The sequence below is a fragment of the Cryptotermes secundus genome, unplaced genomic scaffold (assembly GCF_002891405.2).
Source record: "Cryptotermes secundus unplaced genomic scaffold, Csec_1.0 scaffold1674, whole genome shotgun sequence".
Classification (NCBI taxonomy): domain Eukaryota; kingdom Metazoa; phylum Arthropoda; class Insecta; order Blattodea; family Kalotermitidae; genus Cryptotermes; species Cryptotermes secundus.
This window is the reverse complement of record NW_019720598.1, coordinates 4,431-30,251: the sequence shown is the minus strand read 5'-3', so window position 1 is coordinate 30,251 and position 25,821 is coordinate 4,431. Positions and strand designations below refer to the sequence as shown.

The 25,821-nt window shown below is 37.6% G+C and overlaps 1 protein-coding gene across 6 annotated transcripts; it reads right to left on the bottom strand.

Annotated features, from left to right (window-relative positions):
• Window positions 1-1,756: 1,756 nt before the first annotated feature.
• LOC111870488 (folylpolyglutamate synthase, mitochondrial) lies at window positions 1,757-25,821 on the bottom strand. 6 transcript variants are annotated; one of them, XM_023862846.2, is made up of 9 exons: window positions 25,725-25,821; window positions 23,592-23,719; window positions 22,529-22,775; window positions 15,833-15,969; window positions 12,282-12,465; window positions 9,629-9,773; window positions 8,374-8,626; window positions 2,513-2,655; window positions 1,757-2,417 (listed from the first exon to the last, which is right to left on the bottom strand). In XM_023862846.2, exons 2-9 carry the CDS (start codon window positions 23,711-23,713, stop codon window positions 1,996-1,998), a joined length of 1,653 nt encoding a protein of 550 aa, XP_023718614.1. In that variant the 5' UTR covers window positions 23,714-23,719; window positions 25,725-25,821; the 3' UTR covers window positions 1,757-1,995. The 6 variants fall into 6 exon arrangements, with proteins under 6 accessions (XP_023718614.1, XP_023718623.1, XP_023718591.1 ...); XM_023862855.2 differs by lacking the exon at window positions 25,725-25,821 and adding an exon at window positions 24,662-24,844; XM_023862823.2 differs by lacking the exon at window positions 25,725-25,821 and adding an exon at window positions 24,530-24,655.

Here is a 25,821-nt window from a genome sequence, read left to right as displayed (position 1 = left end):
CATTAAGCAGCATGGCTGATGAAAGTAACTTTTTTATGTGATTCTGAATGTATCTACATCCTGAGACTTCTTACTCTTTACAGCATATTTATGGAATAATTACAGTATTGCTGACATAATCTGGAAAATTGCATTGAATATAATTGGAATAACTTTTGATACATTTTGATGTGTATAATGTGACATCTTATTTTCCTGCAGTTTTCAGTTAAGGCTAATGACACTGGATCACTATTTTGAGCTTCACAATTAGAGAGAACACTATTGCCATAAATTCTGTATTTCAAATAATGCGTAATGTAATTTTGAATAGTCACCTTTGTACCTCCATTCCAATGACTGGAGAGAACAGGATACCCGCATCAGTTCACATATAACATTAAATGTTAAATGAAATAAACAACTTTCATATCTGAAATACTGTTATTAAATTAACCCACACAATTAAGTAAATAGTTCAGTTCCTTTCTTCTGAAAAAGAATATGGGGAAAAGATTGTGTTTAAACATAACAGGAAGACTAAGCACAATAGACCACTGTAGGTCGCACTGCAAGGGCTTTGAAGGGCCACTCCTTTTACATTCATTCATTCATTCATTATACATAATAGGAAGACTGATTGAGTGTTGCCACTCTTCTGGAAATAAAACATTTTGATGGCCACCAAATACATAATCTCAAACAAAATCTGTAATAGAGTTCAAACAGAGGAGTATTTTTTCTTATATTTTTCTCTGATGCTGTGAGTCTGTTTCAGAAAATGGTCAGGAAAATAGATCTACTGATAAAATCACTCACGTGACAATAGTATTAACAGTACTAAACAGCTCTCATGTGGTAAAGTACACTTACTGGATAGAAATAATTGAAACGTTTAAACCAGATCTCTTTCCCTAGGGGTAGAGGAGCAAAAATAAAAATTGGACACTGACTCCCATTAGTACTGAGGTTAAGACTGGGTGGACCTAACTAAGCATTCTTCATGCTAACATCATCAAACTGCATCCACAGCTTTAGCCTTCTGGGCTTTGATAACCATTCTTTGTTAAAACATAGAGAAATTGAATTTGCTGCATTTCTGTCAAATGCCAAGAATGGCTCTGATAAAATACATATGGAACAATATTTTAAAAAATTTAAAATACATTGGAATGTACTGAGAAAGCAAGATGCTGTTCATGGCTGAAGATAAATGCAAGATTGTCTAAGAGGAGTCTGTTCGTGTGTCCTTTTCTATACAGGGTGTTTCACGACTTTAGGGCATAACTGCAGGAGGTGATTTCCTAGGTTTTTGTGATCAAAAAATTTCATATAAACATGTGTCCGATTTTGGACGGTTACGGAGTTATGACCATTTTTTCATTCCCGTACACGCCCTCGTATGAACCGCATATGTCAGCTGGCAGGTCGCTATTTTTAGCCAGCTACAGAGAGAGAGTTCTCGTTATCTCGACACTTGAGAGCAGGGTAGGTTGGTATGTCCGGCGCGGTTCACAACCGAGCAGCAGCCTGCATTGCGGCCAGCAGCGACATTTTCGAAAACCAGCTTTAAGCACCAATAAATTCAAATTAAAAGTAATTTTACGAAGTTAACTTTACATTCAAACTTTAAATGTATCATGTATTATGCTGGTTTATTATTTTGTTCCGTTTATTGTCAGTAATCGTTACCTTCTATTCTGAGTTTAACACGGTCATAACTCCGTATCTGTCCAAAATCGGACACATGTTTATATGAACTTCTTCGATCACAAAGACCTAGGAAATCACCTCCTGCAATTATGACCTAAAGTCGTGAAACTCCCTGTATATTAAATACAATTTAATATACTGTATCCAAGTAATGTAACAAATCCATCAGATTCACCCATATTCCCTCTCCTTTTGTATACTTTACAATCTAGCAAAATCATTACGTTCCTTGGCAATCACTCTTCAGCTCTGGTTATACAATATACACTTACTTCCTTAAGTCTACATTGCACACAGCTCTTGTTAACTGCTGTAACTTTCCACCATATTTGTACCGTTAGTTGCTGAAACACCAATGCCTTCTGACAGCTGAGAAGTGGCCAATGTTAGGTCTGGATCCAAGACACTTAGTACACATCCAATTAGATGGAGAGAGCCTGTGATATATATGTGAAATTCACAGCTTTCATCTTCATTTTTCTTTTTGAGGTAAGCCAGAGTTTCTGACACACATGGAAAGAGTTTCACTTCTGCTTTTGATTTGACTGAATTACAGGAATCAAGTAGATTTTTAGGAACATTATTTCGAATGTATATTGGATGGAGGACATTGAAGAATCTGGTTTTATTTTTTACATTTTCTTCTTGGAGTTCATACCAAACTTCCTGAATCCTCCTGCAGTTCTCTAGCTGCTGTATCATATTGATCTTGTAATTGGCCTGATCTGTGATTGAAGAAAATTACAATGCACATGAAATATTGCAATAAAGAAGTTATTAATTAAGTTTAATAAATTTAGTTACATGTTTCTTTACAGACCTGAGCTGGAATCAACACTGGTTGTAACTGTGTTGGGGCAGAAAATGACCAGCTGAAAGTCACAGTCCAACAGTGGTAAAAGAAGTGCCTTAGGATCTCTGTCTCCAGTGCAATTGAATATCAGAACACGATAAGGAGTGTTCCTAGAAGCAATGAGCACAGTAATTCTACTAGCAGTCTTTGTTTAAATAAAACAACTGGGCCTACAGTCACTGAAACTGTCCATTACTTTCTGTGATCCAACCAACACTCTTAATACATAACATGAAACTGGCCATGGGCTTCATTCATTTGGTTTCTTTTGTGATTATACTGTTGAAATAAACAGTTATAAAATAAAGGAATATATTCATAAAGAATTGTTTGAGAGAGTAGTATGATTAATATGCATACACTACTATGAGTGCAATAAGTCAAAAGTAATTCTAACACAGGTTTAAATACTATACACCTGGCAAGTTTATGTTGTTGAAACATTTGCTGTTGCAAGTCAGAATGGAAACTTTAAAGTGGCAATGTAACCTTAGTCCAAAGAGTTAATCTTATTCTACTCCCCCTCCCCAAATATTTGGCTTAATTATAATACATAAATAAAGAAAACAAAACAAAAAAAAAAACCTGCCACAAATAACCGAAATAATAATAAAGTAATGCAACATGAAAATTTATGGCTGATCAACATGTTTGTCTGGATTTCACTGGAAACATTACTGGACTGATGTTTGTTCTGTCTACTTAAAAACCAGGAGAATGGGCTAACTATACCAAATCAAATGACATGAAAATGCTAACAAAATAGATCAGATCCTTCTATATACTGTGTACAAAAAAGTAAAGTAATGGCAAAATGAAAGCTCTGAAATTACATTAACTGCTGAACATTAACATGTCAGATGAATACACGTGGTCTCACAGTAAAGTTCGCATACTCATCATGGTAAAGTGCTACAAACCTAATTTTTGGATATCACTGTGGTCACCTTCAAAGTACTTCCCTTGGGAAGCTATGCACTGATGCCAGTGTTTAGTTCACCCTTCAAAACAATTCTGGAACTGGTTTTGTCGAATGGCCTTCAGAGCTGCCGTCATATTACTCATGATGTCATCAATGCTTCTTTCAATATTCCTTTATCTTCAGAAGCAGAAGAAAGTCACTGGGGGTTACATCCAGTGAATAGGGTGGGTGTTTAGCGCAGTTATTTGTTTACTGGCTAAAAACTCCCTCCCAGACAGACTTGTGTGAGCAGGTCCTTTGGGACCATTTTTGCACACACCTTCCTCATGTCAAGATCCTCAATTAAGATTTTCCTAACTGTTTCTCTGTCGATATTAACTTGCTCTGCTATGCTCCTTGACAGCCGATTTTCATTCATAATTTGACAAACTTTTGCAATATCTTCTTCAGTTCTGCTCACTGCTGGTTGTCATCTCTCTGTCAGTGACAACTTTTTCTTTCCTCAGAAAACCGTGTCACCCACCTGTAAACTGCTGGTTTTCTTCACAGCATTATCCCCACAAACTTGTACTAACATTTCTCTGATTTTGCTTCCACTCTTGCTAAGTTTAACAGGAAATTTAATGTTCGTTCTGACATTCTCATGATGGCACACCAAAACACATAGACAAAAATAGACACCACTTAGAGATAGACTGCCATAGATCAACAACATGACTGTGAAATGCTGATATGCCAATGTCATTAAACTATATTGAGGTTTCTATCCACTGCTGCCATGGCAAACACGGTGGCAAGTTCACGAACTTTACTGTCAGACCTCGTAAGTTATGCAGTAGGTCATTAACAAGCAAGCACTCTTTTGTTTCAGTGTATTATGTCTATTCTGTAAGTAGTAACACTATTTTCATGTGGATATGTTAAGTGTAGTATACTCGTAGTGGATAACAGTTTATGAGCAACTACCTCTGCATGCTATTCATGGGAGATGGCGTTAAATGTCAGCCTTGACATATCATTTGATAGACTGAAAAGAAATACAGATGAAAGCAGGGGAAGTTAATAATACCAATCTATAAAATTGGTGTGACTTCTTGTTGAATGGGTGTTATACTAAGGTAAAGAGGTAAAGTTGTCCCTGTGCTTAACTAATTAAGCACTATGCCATGATGTGTGGGGGAGTGGATGTATAGATCCACATTTTCTTGAGACTTCTTGTTGAATGGGTGTTATACTAATCATATTACAAAAATCATTTATGAAGTATTGACAAAACTATGATATAACAATTTTTTAAAATTGCTTTCATTAAAAAATATGGGGTCACTTTACATTCATCAAGAAAAATTTGTGAAAACAAACAGGATTCAATTTTTTTTTTTAGAAAAAATGGCATGTCTTGAATTCATATACCCAGTATATCATATAGATATGAAAATATCTTTTTACCTTTACCATCATACCTTATGAAATTTTTCCAGTTCTATATTTCTGGAGCAGTTTCTATGCTTTTTCAGCAATTTCATACTGACTCATGCACTATCTACCAAATATGAGTCCATAATTTTGCCATAGAGACTTTCTGCTTCAAATGGAAATACTGTCTCTGGCTACAAAAATTCAAGGTATGCCATGGTTTCTGGACGTCATTTAGACTGTGGATGCACACATCATTTGTAGTAATAGTTAAGAACAGATTTCAGATGTGGTATATGATATTAGTAAAAATACTGAATATATGAATGTAAATGTAAAGATAACCCATCTTGTACTATGGTAAACCTACAGGGAAAACTATATTCTATGAGGGAGAGTCAGTAAATAGGTCACAAATTGATATAAAATGTAAAACATGTGATATTCAAACCTGGGGAAAACATTTATTTATCAACATTGATACACTTGTCCCATCACTTTACCAGTGCACTGAAACCTGCAGCATAAAAGTCTTTTGGCTGTTGTCTCAGCCACTTCCGCACCTCCCTTTCAACCTCATCATCAGCAAAATGTTTGCCACCAAAGTGGTTTTTAGGAGACCAAATAGGCGGAAGTCACTATGGACCAAGTCCACGCTGTAAGGCAACATTCAAGTAGTTCCCACTGTAGTTCTTGAATTCTCTCGTGGGTTGTTGAGGCTGTATGGGGTCTGGCATTGTCATGATGAAGCAGTGCCCCTCTTGCCAGTTGGCCTGGACGTTTTATGCGAATTGCATCCCAAAGCTTCAACAGAACTTCATTTCATAGTATGACACAGAATTCACATTTTCACCATGCTTCCAAAAATGGGCTAATAGTACTCCCTGAGAATCCCAAAATATTGTGTCCCAGCCAATGTCATAACCTTGAATGGTTTGGTTGAAGGTGAACTGGAATGTTTCCAATGCACTGAAGAAAGCTTTGATTTGGGTTGGTAGTAATGCATCCATGATTCGACCCCAGTAACAATCCTGTTAAGCATTTCTTCTTTATATGCATACCATAAGAGATGTTCCCCCTCGTTGGTGTCTCGTGGTGAGGGGGTTTGAGTATGCCAAGGACCCTGAGAGCTATACCAGCGGTAGCGTAGCTACTGGCAGGGCCTCCCTTGCTGGACAGGTCAAAGGGTAGGCATCAGACGAAGAGAGACACCAAAAACCAAAAACTGATGCCGGAAGCAGCGTCATCAGCAGCGACTTGAAGCACAGAACAAATGATGCTCGAGATGGTTCAAGTTCGTATAGCAACAGGCGTGACCAGAGTGGTTTGAACGGCTGCTGTACTGCGATGTGGAAAGCAAATGGAAAAACTACCACATTATCACTTTTCCTGGACAGTCTCTTTCCAAAAACAGAAGATCACATTAAGTGGAGGAACTGTTTTGGAAGAGACTGTGGACCTGTCATCTGACAGTTACTGATCAATCAATCAAGAGATGTTGAAAAAAACATACCCATTTGGTTCATTACTTCTCAGTCATTCAGTTCTCTGTGCACCTCCTGCGTGCACTTTCCAAAACTTCAATCGATCATGCATCTTGCTGCATGCTAAACCATGGGAACACCCTCGTGCAGTTGCTACAAGGTCTATTGTTATCCTGTCAGCTTGAATCAACTCTTCCACCTGCTGCACAGTTGCTTCTGTTGCAATCTAAAACAGGGCAACCTGATCGGGCATCATCTGCAACTTTCGAAAGATTCCTTGACCCAGCTGTGAACCACTGTACATGATAAGCATATCCCACCATTAACAGGAAACATTTCTTTATGAATATCTTTTACATGAGTCTTTTTGCCCACATAAAACGTACAACAGAATGCTGCTCTTCGGTAGCACATCCTCAAGCACAGTTGCCGTTTTGACTATTAAAACAAGCCTCTGAACATGCACATCTTCTACCTATTTTTTTTTACTGTGAAAAATAAATGCAAATACAAAAAAGGCCTAGGCAATATCCATCTGGCCCTCTGTAGCACATTCTTATATGCATCTTATTATATTACAGCAGTCTCCCGTTATATCTTAACTTAAGCTACCTAGACTGTCATGAAGCTGGACTGTGCTACCTAGTGATACACACAGAAAACCTATTACATCAATTAGAGCTGTTTTACCTCCACCTGTGACCTATTTACTGATTCTTGCTCGTAAAATAATAGTTTAAAGGAGTGGGTGAGTAGTTTTAGTTGCAAAATAGGGAGGATAAAAGACATGATGAGAACGGAGGTAGTAAATGCAACTAGCAGAGAAGAGAAAAACAAACAAAGAAATGCAAGATATGAGAGGCCATGGTATGTAAGACTTCAGTCTGGAAGTAACAGATTTTGAAGAAGCACAAAGCTGAAACAGGGGAATGGGAAGTTAGACTAAGTATAACCAACTGTACTGAGACAGAAAATAAGACTGTGGTATCAAGTACAGAAAAGTAAACAGAGTAGGCACAAAGATATTAAAATGCTATCAGTTTTGCCTACAGGAACCCATAATGGAGATTAATTGCAATATCTGACCTGACATGTTAATTATACAAAATTTAATTCTGAAGAAAGGCGGAATGGTTGTAATCGGCAGGCAAGGCTGCAATGGGAATCTGACTAGCTCAGCAACTGTTAACTTCCCCAAAAAGATACTGACAATATTTCATTGCATATCTGTTAACACCATGACCCAATTTTAGGCAGTGACATAACATAAAATGCAATGGACAGTACTCTGTACTATGATGAAACATGCTATTAAAACTAAGCTGTCCATGGATCATTGAAAATGGAAGTGTATGTTGCAAGTGTTCTGGCTGAATTCCCCTGTTATTCACATTTGGTTACTTTGGTATAAGTAGCCATATTCACAAAAGATAGTCGCCTAAGTACAGTATTAGTTACTTACTCATGGAGCTGAGCCCTTCTGGAGGAGCCATCAATTCTGCAGCTACTCAAGAATTTCACAGCATGAACCTGAAGGTTCATTACCGTGTTCACAAGAACCCTCCACTGGTCCTTATCCTGAACCAGATCAATCCAATCCATACCATCCCATCCTATCTCTCTTAAATCTATGTTAATATTGCTCACCCACCTACACCTTGGTCTTCCCAGTGGTCTCTTTCCTTCTGGCATTCCTCTTCTCCCCATTTGTGCTACATGCCCTGCCCACCTCGTCCTGCTTGACTTCATAATTGTAATTATACTTCAAGAAGAGTACAAGTTATGAAGCTCCTCATTATGCAGTTTTATGCAACCTCCTGTCACTTCATCTCTCTTCAGTCCAAATATTCTCCTCAACACCTCCAGTCTTATGTTCCTCACTTAATGTAAGAGACCAAGTTTCCCACCCATACAGAACCACAGGCAAAATTAGTTTTGTATATTCTGATTTTTATGTTTTTGAACATCAGACCTAGGTACAGTATGCTGCACAAAATACAACTTACTTTTTAGAAATTGCATGTGAATTCTGAATGAACCAGTCAATACTCAGCCACAGACTTTCACTGGTGTGAGCACCATCCAGGAAGTAATGTACCAACCCCTCACTGATGATCTGGTTCCTACCAGGCCAGGTGCAAAATTTCAGGCCCGATGCCATATTAAAAGATACTTGAAATACTGGTGATACAGGTACCTGTTCTTCTGACACTCTACTCTGCTCTCTTCTCAGTGCTACATCAGCAGGTGGATGTCCGCCTGTCACAATAAATTCACATCATGTTAGTAATACAGTAAAAACCCCTGTAAGAAATACACAACACATTAAACTTCTGGGTACAGAATAAAATATTGTCATGTGTTGCCTATGCAGCGCAACAGATAACTTCACGTGGGTCTCTTCCAACTCTGGCGTTCACACGGGTCTATCCAACTCTGAAATATCTGGTATGTTCCCTCCTTTATATAGGTGTTGTTCGGACCGGATACCAGGCACCATTTCCCACAGTTCAGTTTTCCCATTGTCACGCAGTGCTTCTACAATTCGTTGTAACCATGGAGACTCATTTTTATAATTACTATATTGCATCACTTCTGTTGTCTAGGAATGGATGCATTCCGATTGTAGCGTTGTAGCAGGAATATGGATCAAATTCAAAACAAACATATTGTCAAGAGAAATATGAACTTCACTCTCATCAGACATCAAGTGATTTTGTGAGATTAAACTGTACTCTATCCTCCTATCAGTCCAGTTCAGTCGGTATAGTGACGGGCTATGGGCTGGACGGCCTAAGTTCAAGTTCCAGGAGTGCAAGATTTTTCTCTTCTCCCAGTGTCCAGACTGTCAGTGGGGCCCACCCAACCTATCCAATAGGTACTGGGGGCTCTTTCCCCAGGAGTAAAGCAGCAGGGGCGTGAAGCTCACCTCCATCTAGTGTCGAGGTCAAGAAAGGTGGAACTATGCCTTCATTCCCCCATACGTACTTAACTAATTAAGCACAGGGAAAACTTTACCTATCCCCCTATCTCAGTTCTGCCTGCAGTACAAGCAGCAGTGCAAAGGCATCTCATGTTGGTTAAGTTACACAACTAACATACAATCTAATGCCATGTTACTTGGAATTGTTTAAATTGTTGCAGGACTGAAACTTCTGTAGTTGCTTCAAACAAAAATATCATTATGTTATATGCAAAATACAAGAGGGTTTCTTAACACTAACTTGAAAAGCCTTCAAATAGTAATTAAAAAGTACAAACCACTTCCATGTTGCCAGAGCCATGCATTTGCCAGCTGAATTGCCAATGATGCATTGACCAACTGTACTTTTGCTACAGTTCCCAGTTGTGTTGTGAAAGAACTCCAATCATATGATTCCAGTGGTGGGGCAATGAGCAAGGTGCTCTGGAACAACACTAGCTTTTAAAATAAAACAGTCTTTATATGACTTATAAACAATGTTAAGAGGTTGAACTCAATCCCATATTTCTGTAACCATCATTCACAGTATACCAGAGCACTGGCATGCTGCTATTATGAATACATCCTCATGAAATTAAAACAAAAGAAACAGCTCTCACTCATATTATATATATATATGAAATGCAGATCAATACAAACTTCAGGTCCTTTATCTCCTTATGTCTATACACACCCACTTTTAATGTTATTTTAAAAAATCTGTCTGCATAAAGAATAAAAATACAGTGTTAAATTCTGTTTGGGTCAAGTCATGATACACGTATTATACTTGAAGAAAGAAACAAATAGGGCAGAATGAAGATTTTTTCCACCTTCAGACTTGTGTGTTAAATGTTTTGTTCTTATGGTCAGATCACATGTGCATCATTCACACAAGTGTCAATAAACCAAGTCACATTTGTCATAATTCTAACATGCCATTGCCATGGTTGAGATGTCGTGCTGTAACTAGATGGATTATTAGCCATGAAGTCTTCAGACATTTCAATCAGGTTGTTACATAACACACATTGTATAGACAGTGTCACATAACTTTGAACAAGGCCCCGCATTCATACTCAAATCCTGCGCATAGCTTGTGGTGGAGGAGTTTCTTAACACTTGTTTTTCCACTGCCGCATGTCACTTCTCACACCCTCCAGCCAGTCTGAAATTTTTCTTCTGCACATTCAAGGTTACTCTTGGCATTGCTCGAAGTTACATGACACTTGCTATATATTTCACATTTTAGAGGAGAAGCTGTGTGTTGCCATGCTGGAATGAGTCTGCATCCATCCTTTCTGTTGTTGCCTTGCTGTCTGACAATTACTATTCAGTCTGGACAGCTGAATAACAGTAGACAGGGCAGATACAAACATGGTCCCACATAGCACACCCTCTAAAACACATACACACATTACACCCAATAAAAAAAAAATATATATATCATTAATAATTTTCTAGCAACATCTGAGAAACAGCATGTAACAATGACAATTTAATTTTTGTTTGATTTATGATGCCCACAACAGCCAAGTTTTTACAGCATTGAATGACAGTATTACTGAACAGTGAATCTGAAAGCATGTGGAAGTAGCCATGGCCTAAGTTAAGGCAATATACCAGAATTTGCCCAGAAGAAATGAGGAAAACCTCAATCAGGAAAGTTGGTCTCCAGATCAGTACTTGTGCCAAAGATCTCCTGAACACAAAGCAGAAGTGTCAACACTCACAAGCAACATTTGGTATGCATAATGATGATGTGTACACACCCCACGCTTTATATTTTGTATGAATTGTAGGGAAATGAATGTTGCTATATTTTTGGCAAATAGAATAAATAAATGCAATGTGATCATGAAAAATGCTGATTTCTGTATTAGTTAATGAAATAACAAATAGCAATTGTGTTATTAAAACAGTGATCCATGAGTAAAAGTCAGTTGTTCTTTTCTCAGTCTATATACAGAGAGCTCAAATCAGAAGAAAGCAGGATCACTGTGAATACTGCATTAACTTGTTGATATGACATTGAGTCATTCAGAGTCACCAAACATATTGTAACTGGACTGTGCTTGTTCATATATATTGTCTTCAGGACTGAGTTCCACTGCTGCATTGATGTATATTTTTCAACAGTGAGCTTTCATAATCAGATCCTTCATAACATGGAAAAATTACAGAGTTAATTTGGAGATTCACTGTGAATGCCCACAAGAATTAGTTCCCGCACAGTTGTCTGCAATGAAGCATGGCAAAAAGTGGTGCACCACAAATCAGTTTACAGCAAAAAGAGACAATCCAAGAGGAATGTCCTAGAGAAAGAAAAGGTTCAAGACTTTTAAGCATGATTAGAGATCAGTTCTCACAAATCATAAAGACACCTGGAAATACACAAAATATACAAATATGAAACAAGAAAATTCTCAGACCATTGAACAAATGCTAATACTTTGTAGGGGTGTTATGTGCTGTAAGTATGCAGAAAATCAATGGCCTTACATTTTTCAACAAACTGAATTCAGATCTGTGCGATGAGCAATACACTACATCCCTTTTTCAACCAAGTGAAAATATGGCTATTTACAGCACAGCAATACTGATGACAACTGCACTCTACAACAGGTGTTTCAGAACCTACTAATCATCAGCAGACTTTCCCCAACTACATCTTTTAATCCTAGTTACTGTGCCTTTTATCTTTGTAGGAACCTGAAGGGAAAAGTGCACAAGAATAACCCTCGCACCACTGAAGCTCTTTAGAATGAAGAAACAAGTGTAATGGCTTCAGATATTGGGCATGAATTTCAGAATGTGTTACAAGACTTCTGTGCTGCAAGACATGCTTGAAGGGGGGTCACTTCCACCAGCTCTTATAAAATATGGTAAACAGCACATTTCCACCTCAATTGAACACTGTACTTCCTTCATCTCCCATAAGCTTAGCCTTACTTTCTTTTCAGATGCTCTTTGTCTGAGCACTTCTAACGCTGCTGCTGGTTGTTGGTCCGCTGTAAAAGCAATGCTTCCAGGTTTCATAATCCCAGCTTTCTGCCATGCAATATCTTCTATTGTGCTTCCAAGCAAACTTGTGTGGTCAATGCCTAGTGATGTTATCCCAACAGTTGAAACCTGTCTATAAGCCACAAAATATTTTGAAAGTTCATGAATGTATACTCTGACTATGACATGTTTTGGAGAACAGATACTGAGAACACTTAGACCTAACAAAAGAAAATACTAGGAAGATGAGGAAAAATAACTGCAAAATGAGGATCTTCATAATTTGTAGCCTTCACTAAATGTTATGGTGATCAAATCAAGCAGCATAAGATGGGAAGGGCATGCTGTTACAAAACCTGAAGGGAAGAGACAACTTACAAGAATTAGGCACAGATGAGAGGATATTAAAATGGATCTCAAATAAGGTTTAAGAATGTGGACAGGATTCATTTGACTCTGAACTGGGTCCACTGGTAGACTATGGTAATGAGCCTTCAAGTTCTATATAAGGCAGAGAATGTCACTGAGCTTCTAACATACCTACAGAAGCCTAACATTATTCTCACTTCATACAACTATATATTTGCTAATCAATGCAAATATGTAAAAGGTATAGTGTTTATAAATGTTAACATAGATTTTGTACTCTCAGAACTGAGTCATTCTCAAAATAATCCATAATATACTTGTAACAGCCAAATATTCAAGAGTCTGTCTCATCCTGTTTCCCCCAAACAGTCCATGGTAGGAAAAGAAAGATAAATACAGCAAATGTTCCTCTTGGAGAGACCTCAGGAAAACTGTTAATTCTGCTATTAAATGAATGGGTTTGAGTCTGAGTTAATTTTTCCCTATAAGAAAAGCAGTGGAATCTTAACAGTGAATACATAGACTTCATGTATTTCATAGTAACCACGGGAAAAAAAAAGAAATGTTTACATTATGGTGTTATGTATTTTAATTTTTGTTTTAAGATAACACAGTGTTGTGTTTGAGTAGTACTGTACAGGTACTCTTCAATTTATGTGAGTTGTGTTTCAAAAAAAAGTCACAGAGGGTGAAACTGGAAATTGCATAAATTGACCATAACAAAATACAGTACTGAAGATTTTATTATCCCTTCAAGAGGAACAGGAGCAGTTGCAGAAATGAGGGTGCATGGCTAGACCACACTTTCCCTTCCACCTCACATTTTTCCTCCACCACCCACACAATACTGCATTCCACCTTTTGTTCATCTCTCTCAATCAGCCAACATGCAGTCCACATTAAAGCAGGTACTACTACCTGAAATCAGTCTAAATTAGTTGAGCGCATTAAAATCATGATTTTGCATTTAACAAGACATATCTGTACTACAATTTTACTTACATGACATTCCAAAGATGGTCAGTGTTTTAGTGAATACAGCTTTCTTTATGCAGTCTTCCCCAACAAAAATTATGTTCTGAAGGCCATAAAAATAACGTGTGAATCGAAGACCCTAGAGGTATTAAGTGTAAGCAGTGAACAACAGAAATGTTCCACAAACTGCAATGCAGTTCCTTCTGAATGGGCAAACTAATACAGACATAATTGTTCAAAAGTCTTTATTCATTTTTTAAACAATTCTGACCATGTGATTTATAAACCTACTGCCCTACAGTTCAGAATTTTCTTTATGAAATTAAAAGCACACAGAAGACATTGACCACATTTGATTTTACATTCTAATGAGTTCTACCAAAAGGCATACTGTTGTTTTAAATCTTAACCTTCCTCACTATTCTCCACCTACTCAATATCAACATTTACTTATTTTTGCTAGCGGCTGCTAGGAACTATTTTTTTTTATTGCTAGTGGAGTGGGACTAAGTCCCTTGTACTGCGTCCACTTCTGGCCTATTGTACCAGGCCCAGATGATAGGTGAGGGTGATTGTGGAGCAATTGGTGGAATGAAGATTGGAAGGAGAAACCGAAGTGCTCGGAGAAAACCTGCCCTAACACCACTTTGTCCACCACAAATCCCACTTGACCAGACCTGGGATCAAACCCGGGCCACCAGCAACTAACTGCTTGAGCTATGGCACAGCCATGCTAGGAACTAACTGCAGACTATGATGACACACATACCCATGACACTAACTGATACAACTGTTCATAAAAACTTAAGGACAGGATTATTAAGTGTTCATTAACAATTACACGTCACCTCCAGAATTATTTAATGTGTAATATTTTGTAACATGCTGGCCTCCTTACGGTGAATAGTTGATAGCCCCATTCCCAACCAACCATTAAGTTGAGCGGCCACCTTTTGCTGGCAGTCCTTGACAGCTTATTCATTATATTTGCAACTACCATCCATCCCCAGCTTGTGGACATGCCGTGTAATCACATTCATGAGTATATTAAATTTGGGAAATGCTTGCCACCCACTCAGTCCAAAACTTTCTCTCTCCATCTACTATATAAAAACATAAAGTCAAAAGTGTATAAAATTCTTAATGGTATGTATGACAGGTACAAAAGGGTTTGTCAGAAAGCCTGGAGGGAAGACCGAACTTGTAAAACTGAGATGCAGGTGGAATAATATTAAACCATATTTTCAAGAAATAGGGTGCGAGGATGTGCACTGGATTCATCTGAAAAGGTTTAGTGACAAGTTCTTATGAACTTGGTAATGAACCTATGGTTCCACAAATGGCAGGCATTTCAACTATCTCAGTGACTCTTAGTCTGTCAAGGAGGAGTTTGGTCATATTACATCTAATTTATGAATAAACAATATTGATAAAACACGTAATCTGAATGTGGCACAATTAATGCACCAAGTAATATTGCATACTAACAAAATCTAATGGTAAACTGTACTGCATTCAAAATGAGTCACCAATTTTTATGTATACTATGCAGTAGGAAAAAGCATATTTTCTGTTCTGTTAAGCAATTTATGCACTTTTGTTTTCTTCACACTAAACATTTATGAAGATGTCACCAATTTTCTAATATTCAAGAATTTGACAATTTAGAAGATCATACTAATTACAGGAGCTTCATAGTCATGTAGCCATTTAATTTGGGCTCAAAGGATAAAGTGATACCTGCTTGCATGCTACAATAACAAGGGCCGTAACCACTAAAAAATGACATCACACAGACACTGGAATGTTCAATTATAACATAACAGAAATTTCCTGGCTCAATATCTCGTTATAACAGTGACTCGATGTTCAGACCCTGTGGCATACTGCTGGTCCATTTAAACCAATAAAACTGTACCTAATGCAACACCATCACCAAAAGAAGTATAAAAGAACTGAACCCAACAAGCAAACATCACCTTTTGTAGAGTACACCTCAGTGTCAAATGGCCATCAGTATTCAAGATGGTGTAAAACAGATGTTTCTGACTTCCTGAGGATGAGGTATTGCACATATTTTGAAAATGGGCTGTGTTCATGATAATGTAACAATTTTTGTTTAAAAAGAAAACTAAGTCAGATAGAAGTCTGTTTACCTAAGGATGTTTGTGCAATCATACTCTCCACCAATTCCAACTTCTACAATGGCAACATCCACCTTCTCAGACAAAAAAACATTAAAAGCCATCACAGTCAAGAATCTGAAGTATGGCGGCATGTCATTTTCTGTTTTCTGAAACAAAAGAATTGACAAGTTATAATTCTCATCTACAACAATAATAACAAAAATGAACAGCCAAAGTCTTTCTGTACAGTGTTTTAAGGATTTAATTGTAAACTGCACGAAGATGTTAATGGCATTCTGGTCTGTGGGTATCTGTGTATGCATGTTATAAATACATGTGAAATGTTTTTTTCACAAAGCACAAAATAAATGAAAACTTATACACACACAACATTAAATCATTTCTCTCCAGCACTGAAAGCATTTGCAGCTGCCTGTAAAATTGAATTTGGGAAATATACTTTAGTAACAGCATCCAATACAAAATGTACTTTGTTGTGTTTTCCCTCAAAATAATTTAAGAACAAATGAAAGTTACAGTGCAAGAAATCACTCATAACAATGCAACAATGTGGTAGCAAGAATACAAATGTCACAGATGGAAGTGTCAGTTAATGCAGAATTCTGGAATCTTGTATAAGTTACACAGTGTATTATACGAGGGGGGACCCAAAAATAACCGGAACCGACCTGTTGCGCGCGCATGCTTTGTAGTTACGAGTTGTGCTGCTAGGTGGTGTTAGCTGGGGGTCTCCCGTGACTGTTAGTGAGCTGGCGTCAGTCTGAGTTAAGTGGTTTGTCTGTGGTGCTCTGTTGTGTGCGTTCCTGTTTCAACCCTTTGGCGATTAGTGAGATGGCCGACCAGAAGGAACAAAGAGTGTGCGTGAAATTTTGCTTTCTGTTAGGGAAAACTGCAGCCGAGACTGTTGGGATGCTTCGGCAAGCCTTTAATGATGATGCTTTGGGGAAATCACAGGTCTACGAGTGGTTTTCCCGTTTCAAATCTGGCAACATGTCAACAGAAGACATGCCACGCCCCGGGCGTCCTTCGACAGGAAGAAATGACGAAAACATTGCCAAAATCAAACGTGCAATTGATGAAGATCGTCGAAAGACCATTGACCAACTTTCTGAGGAAACGAACATCTCATGGAGCACGGTCCAGCGAATTTTAACCGAAGGTTTGCACATGAGACGGGTGTCTGCAAAATTTGTTCCTCGCTTGCTCGGAGATGACCAAAGAGAAAACCGCGTGAATGTTTGCCGCGACTTGAAGAGTGAAGTGCAGAACGATCCAGAATTTCTTAAAAGAATTGTGACTGGCGATGAGTCTTGGTGCTACGGGTACGATCCAGAATCAAAGCAATCATCAAGCCAGTGGAAAACTCCAACTTCACCACGACCGAAGAAAGCGCGTCAAGTGCGATCCAATGTGAAAACAATGTTGATTTGTTTTTTTGATGTGAATGGCATTGTCCACAGAGAGTTCGTTCCTCCAGGACAAACAGAGAACCAACATTTTTACCTGGACGTGTTACGAAGATTACGAGAGAGTGTGCGATGAAAACGGTCCGAAATGTGGAGAAATGGGAACTGGTTGCTTCACCACGACAATGCTCCAGCCCACACAGCTTTGACGGTCCGACAGTTTTTGACAAGCAACAACATGGTGATTGTGCCTCATCCACCTTACTCACCCGACCTGGCTCCGTCGGACTTTTTTTTTTTTCCACGGATGAAGAGAAGTCTGAAAGGAAAGCGATTCCGTGATGTGGATGAAGTCAAAGAAAACACGCTAAAGGCTTTGAACAGTATCCAGCCTCAAGAATTCCAGCACTGTTTTGAGCAGTGGCAAAAGCGTTGGGACAAGTGCATTAATGCACATGGACAATACTTTGAAGGGGACTAATATACAGTTCAATAAAAATGCAAAAATAAAAAATAACAAAAATAAATTCCGGTTATTTTTGGGTCCCCCCTCGTATATTGTGGCATACCAGCTCTATGTAGGAACTGTTGAGCCACAGAGGCCTCGGGGCATGCACGCAATGGGAGAGTTGCGGATTGTATCGGCACGTTGCTAGGCAACAACTATGTGAACACTTGGATGGCGCAACAGGAAGTGAGAATGACGTCACATACCTCCACTCATCCCTTTGCTGCACGACACTCGGTAAACACGCCTGACAACAATACCTGATATCTGTTGCAAAGCAGCAGTGTGTTATCTATGGAGTCCGTTGCTGGGCAATAGGCTGATTTCTGTGTGGTCAATGCGGAAGCTACATAACGAGAGTATTTGTCAGTGTTGAGCGAGTATTGAGTAGGGGTTATGAGCAGTATTCAGTATGAGTTGAAGGCTAGCACTTACGAGTTGTTGAGTTGTATTGAGTGAATGGAATCAAGACAGGAAGTGACTACAGCAGGAGAAGTAATTGGGATCCTGAAGTTGTGACTTATGTAAGTGTGGATAAGTGTGCAATTTGTTAGATCCAAGACTGGCGTGAAGTTATTTGTTGTGACATACAGCAACGCATGACAATATGCTTCATGACTTCATACTAAAGAAACCAATATGACTATGACATGACATTAATAACACAGTGTTGCTTGTATGTCACCACCACTGCAATGTATAGCAGGGTAATGAGGCCACCCACGTATATTAAAGACAAGTTACGTACATCACCAGTGTGTAATCACATTTTAAAACCAGTCTCAAGTGTTACCATCATCATGTGTTGGAAGATGCTTTCACATGAAATTGAAATAACAGCATAACAGCATTATCTGTATAATTTACTACAGAGACACATATGTACAAACTCAAGGTCTAAAAATTTCTGTAGTTTCAGCATTCACATTCCTATTTATGTTTCTCTAAGGATTTGTACTTTTGATATAATTAAACATATTTATTCTCTGCTTTTAAATGACTGTCCAGTTGTATTCTTTACAAATTTAGCAATAGCCATTTGTATCAATATTTATGTAATATAATCATAATAAACCTGAATAACTTAAACTGTTAATCTTTTGAGGTATGTGCTATGTTCCCTGAGCAGGAAAATTATGAACTTGGGGGAGGGAGTACATCGTTATTAAAATAAAATTTAAAGCTTCACCCAAATAAGTAAACTCTAAAATTACTTTCAGTTAACATCTTATGTCCTATAAAATATTAAATGAAGGGGACAATTATTATTTGTTGTGAAGTAGATGGGATATATAACATCATTATTAGAGCAACATTTACATGTTTGATCCAAAGAAGTAATCTATGGCTCACCTTCATAAACATGTATCTTAGAAAACATAAAATATTATGGCCCAATCTGTGAAAACACATCAGTATTGTCTGCTTTTGTACATATGGCACTATTTGATGTAAAACCTCACAAAACATACTCTATCCTTAACATTTAACATGCAATAGTCATGTTAACTTTGGAGTATTAGAGTAAGAATAACTTGCAACGACTTTCATACAAAACACTCACTGTCAGGAAGCTCTTTAATTCCCGTATTAAAAGCAATGTCAGTTTATGTATACAAAGGGTGCAGTTCAATGACAAAAGCTTCAAACTAAAAGTATTTTTCGATATATGCGGGTTCCAGAAATGTGTTTTGTTTTAATACATCAAACTAATTTGAGTCAAATTTAATTAACAGCACTTGCTTTAATGCGTGTTGCTTGCAAGCTGACTGAGAGGGGCAGGGAGAAGGGAGAACAGAGTATGCAGAGGAATGCAAGGGGCGAGGGGGAAATTCGGCCTAGCTGCACAACCTCTTCTATATATCTACTGTTGCAAGAGAAGTCAGAGGTTAGGAAGAAACTAGACATGGATCTTTTAAAGAAGTCATGGCCAGCAGATCCATCAAACACTTCTAGTGAAATGTTCCTAACTTCAAATGCCACAAATGAAAAACCCAGCTTTGCTTATTTGTTCACCCAATTCAATCCCCTTTTTACCATTGCAATCACCTGCTTCATTACTGTCTTCAACCATCATCTTATACAATTGTTACCCAAGTATAACATTACCCACTCAACAATTTAGCAAGCCATCTTCCACGGTATCAGTGAATGTTCATCTTATTAATCCTTTATTATTAATTTACAGTTCTGTCATATAAAATTATTTAACAGTATTTAAAATATGTTTTCTTAAGACAGGATGTTTGGATGAAAGGTATCAATATAAAAAATTTATATCTCAGAAACTAACTGTCATACATGTATCTTATTTATGTAATCAGAAAGGAAAATGCTGAAAGTTCCTTTTCATGCCTGGCTTACACAAATGGGCCAGGTGGTAACCTCTGGCAAGCTCAGTAACGATGTCAATACTGCTGAAAATGGTTCAATGCATGTTACGGCTAGCAGAGTTGCCATCTCTTATGCCTTCCCAGCATCATCTTAGAATGCAATATGGACATCAACCTCCAACATGGAAAAGCATTTGGTTCTGGGACAACAAACTGAGGAGTAAAGGTAGTCTGTTGCATGTAAAATGTCATGGAAAGACAGAGACCTCTGAAGAAAATGTAAATTGCGTTAGAGAGGCATTCCAGTGGAGTCCGTGCATATTAATTTGTGCTGCTAGTTTCAATTACAAATTCCACATTCAACAATGCATGACGTGCTACACAAAAGGCTCTGCCTAAGAGTGTACAAGATTTAAACGATTCATGCACTGAAACCAAGTGACAAAGTAGCACACACAAACTTTGGTGTGGACATGCTAGAAAGAATTGAACCATCACCTGATGACCTCTGCCAAGTGTGCTTCTTGGACCAGGCAATATTCCATGTTAATGGAGTTGTAAACAGGTACAACTGCAAGATTTGGAGCAGTCAAAATTCACATGTTACAAGTGACTTGGAGAGAGGCAGCCTCAAAGTGAATGTATGCACTGGCTTAATGCACAAGTTGATTGGACAGTTTTTCTTTCTGGAAAAAGACTGTGACCGGATGTTCATACTTGGACATGCTGGAGCTGTCCCACTTACCACCTCAAACTAACTTCCAACAAGATGAGGCACTACCACATTTCTGCCATGTTAGAAATCACCTGGACAGAGAAATGGCTGGGAGATGGATTGGCAGAGGCGGACCAATCACCTGGCCTCCTAGGTCACCAGATTTAACCCCACTGGATTTTTTTCTTGTGGGGCTATGTGAAGAACACTGTCTACCAGGTTATGATCAACAACCTTCAATACCTGAAAGCTCACATGAGGGACACTATGGCTACGGTAACACCAAACATGCTTCAAGTAACATGGAATGAGGTCAAATATCATCTGGATATTTATTGTGCCACCAAGGAAGCCCACACTGAAATTTACTGAAAGTTATATACTCAGAAAAAAACTATGACAGTTTACCTTTGTAATGGTGAAACCCATAAATGTGTATAATAAATGCTTTTTGAAATGTAATTATTTCATTTTGGATACCTTTCATCTGGACACTCTGTATGTTTCTTAATGTCAGAGACAGAGAGACAGACAGTCTGTGTGCATGTGTGCAAACACATGTGTGAGAGTATGTGAATAAGCTGGACAAGTAATTCTGGCTCAATTGTACAAGTTTTCTATATACATTTCAAGGACATTATACAATCCCATTTTTTAGTGATGTCCGCAGTCATTTTTCAAAATCATTAACACAATTTATTCATTTTTCTTTTCCGCTGATTGCATCCTGTTGTGTGTCTCGGACAATATATAACATGTAGGAACTATGCTACTGTCAACACAACAAATATTTCAGTATTACATTTAGATCTTTATTTTACTGCAACATGTTTCGGTCATACACAACCATCATCAGGCAGGAATATGTATAGTTATTGAAATACCAATATGGATCCTTATCGGTGCAACACAATGTAAAAAACTTTGCCTCAAATTAGTGTATAGTTAAAACAGCAAATTCATGATTGTTGTGTTGACGGTAGCATAGCTCCTACATATTATACAATTTATTCATATTGAAATTATATAAATATTAATAATATAATAAAAGTAGCACACTGTACTGCACAAGACAATCAGTTTAAGTTACAGCAAGAATATTCTGATACCGTTTGTAAATCTCTGACATCTTTGATTATATGGGGGAAACTATGTTTAATTTATGAGACTTCATTATTCGCACTTTTTAGAATAGAACTGTCACATAAATCATGCAGTAGCTCTATATCCTATAAGCAGAAAATAAGAAAGAAAAAATAACATGAAAATAAATAGTTACTCAGTACTTGACCCTTCAATAGCAGATAGATTCAGTAATGCTAACAGCAAAGTTTAACAATTGATATGACTCTGAGTCAGTTCCGTCTACCTTCCAACCTCATAACCTACTTCCTTATAATCCACCTTCAGGTTACCTTTACACATCTTTCTGTCCCCCCGTACCAAAATTTTATCTCATTTTCTCTATAACCAGTGACTCCCAAGCACCTATCCTGTATACTGGCCTAACACTTCAAGTATCAGTTGTCTTTTAAACACTGACTATGTTGCCCCAAACAATCCATCTAATTTTCATATACAAAGGATAATACATATCGCAGCATACAATTTTATTTCCATCACATTAAGAAAATTTGGAAGGCACAGATTTGATTAACATCACTGACTGGAATCAATGTGAAGTCTTTACTTTGCAAGCATTACTGCATTTTGAAAAGCCATGAAATAGATGATGTTCCATACCCTTAATTCTATTAATGAATTATAAACTTTCCAGAAGTATCTAGAAAATTCTTGCTGGCTTAGTGGTTGTCCATTTATCCGGATCCTCTCTCTGACTGCAACAAGATGTGGCGAAGAATAAAAGCCTGTCTTGTAACCATGGTGACGCAAGATAGACTCGCAGAAGGCACACGTTGATCCCTTGCCCTTTGTTCCAGACACATGAATCACTGACAATTCATCCAGCTTCTCTAGGCTTACCCCAGATCTAAAAGAATATACAGATCCTATATGTAAAGTCAAACAATAAAATTACAAATATCAACTATTACACAGAACTATTATGAACACATGAAAAGGAAAGGCAACTCAAATCAGACGTATTAGCAGTTCCTACCTTAAGTTTAGAGTTTGTTGGGTTTTTTATTTTGGTAGCGTAATTAATGACGCTGTTAGTAATTCAGCCTATGTAGGACACTTGGCCATCAGCTGCAGAGGATGGTTTGTGGAAAAATATTAATTTCCATTTCACAAATAGATTAAATATATAAAATCTGCTGTGTGGAAAGCATACACCTATAAAATTGCATCCAATCCATGTCTGTCTGTGGCTCCAAAACTTCTGAAAATGATATTTAGTTCCAGTGTTCATTAAGTTTGGCCACTATTGATATACAGCATCAGATGATGCAACAATAGTAACTAATAAATTTAAAAGATTGTGGACATAAGTGATCATGGTCTACTATGAGGTATTACTCCAGCATTTGCCAGGAGGGATTGGGAAATAACATGAAAGCTGTCAGGAAAGTTGGTGCCTGGCTGAGATTCAAGCCCATCATCTTCTAAATACAAGTCAGAATCTTTAGTGCTTCAGCCATCTTGCTTGGTACCTCGAGATATGATTCATATTTGTAAAAGGTTCACAAATCAATACAGAATATTTTTATAAAATTATGTAAATAATTTGGAGGCACACAGTAATGTAGTTGGTTGAAGCACTATGCTACAAGCTGTAAGATCACAGGTTCAAGTCCCGATGAGGTGCATTTTTTCAAAAGCCTAACAATTAAGGCCTACATACCTTTCTAAAAATGTAACAGTTTGTTGCAATTTCTTGATGTTTGTAACATGGGATGTTCTAGCTTCCTTTTTCAGCTCCTCTAAAAGAGCTCTATTGGTCTGTAATGAATTTAGTGCTTTCATAGCTTCCTAGAAAACAAAATTACAATTTTATGAACAAGACAGACTGATCCATAACATTAGGAACAAACACATGGTCATACATCGGTGGATGTTTTTTTTAAATTATCAAAACTGGCTGGAATATGTAGGTAAAATGAGTCATTAAATTTTTCTAACAAGTAAAAGTTGGATGCATTAAAATGCGTCAATAACATCTACCTTTATTAGAAACTCATTTGTGATTCTGTTGAACTGGAAGTCTTGTGCTCTAATTAGGCTGTTCTTCAAACCACATTATTTACACTAGATTATTTTATCCATCTGTTCAAAACTCCAACAATCAACCAAGACCTCATGGATAAGCAGATAGTCCTTGGACTACTGAGCTACAGTATTACAATATTTCATTCAAACCTGTATACGTCCATGATTTATTTCACCGTCTTTTAGTGCATACACTTATCTACCTCACTCCTTTCTGTATACGTATTTTGAATTGTATTTCACATGAAATAATAACACTTCTAAGGTAAGACTGCCAGACAATTGCACTTCCTTCAACCCACATACAATCCATATCTAACCTTATAATCTGATGCAGGGTTATGTGAAAACATTATTAAGATATGCTGCAAGAAATTGTAATTATATTGCGTCGCATACGTTATCGGTTACAACCAACAAATAAATTTTGTCACTACGTCATCTACAGTTCCTAATTACGACGCCCTTGGATTTGAATTTGAAGTAACAAGTACTACCAATATAACCATAAAAATTATACAAATCGTCGTTCTGCAGTACTACAACATAACAACGAGATTCTTGACCCAGTACCTCATATTCATTAATATCAGGAGCTGTATGATGAAACAGATTAACAGACTTAAATGCTGTCACAATGAACTTCCTACAATTTTTTGAACTACTCAATAATCCGTACATGACAACGAAGGTAGGCAACTTAACAGTAAGAACAGCGATTGGCTGCAAGTAAATGTTGCTCTGCGTAATAAACTAAATGACGCGTGCTATGTGCGTCATGGGTCAAAATCAGAAATGTACAGTTAAACTGTCCTTCACAACATTTCTGATCTTTGCCCACTAATTCGAACCAAACCGGATCACGCCTGTTACGGATGTTACAAACTCGTAAACTGTATGTTAAATCACAGATTACTGATTAGTGGCCACAGATATTACCACAGCTATAATGAAATTGGGACCATGGGCCACATAGACATCAACAAGTATCTTAACTTTATCGACACTAACGGTGGCAACATATGGCACGGTATGGAATCGTCGCGTGATGGATTAATAAGATTCCTAACGGACTGCAGCCAGGAAATAATAGCACTGTTCATGTTAAATATATAATCAATTGCATGACTACGATAATATGGCAGCATCGGACGTATATTAATTTAAATAGATCGCGTAAAGTTAAGGCGATTTTCCTAAAAAGGATTCTTCAGATTTTTAAAAATATCCCCACATAAATAGTTTTATCTGTTGGGATATATAAAGCCATGTAATCCGTTTAAGGTAAAGAAAACGCATCGGTATATCCTTCATCTTCAGGGTCTAAGAACAAACCAAACAAGAAACCAGCATGAACTCGTCATAAACACAGCTGTGAGAATCTCAGATCCTACATAGCTTATCTTCTGGCTGCAGCATACTCTTTTTATTTACAAATAAAAAAATGTGATATTGGCCACTGATAAGCAGATGTATAGAATGAGCTACAGTTCTAATAAGTTCATAACATAATCATTAATGCATTTAAATATTAATATAGGTGGACGTATCCGAAATCAATGTATTTTGATTTAAAAGATTAAAAAAAAGAAAATGAACGAATGGTCAGAGCCTTGTGAACATCTAGGGCAGCGAAAAGTTTTGACGAGAAAGCCGAGTTAACGAGAGGACAGATTCGGAATACCTTCTAACCCTCCTAATCCCTACAAGGACGGAAAAGCATGTGGTTCCACCACTGCATGTGCAACGAAACAGGTATTAACCATACCTTTTTTTGTTCCAAAAGAAATTACACCGTCGCAAATTATGCAACTGACAACAACTCTATATAATTGCATTTTGAGACTTTTTAGCACACAGCTGGC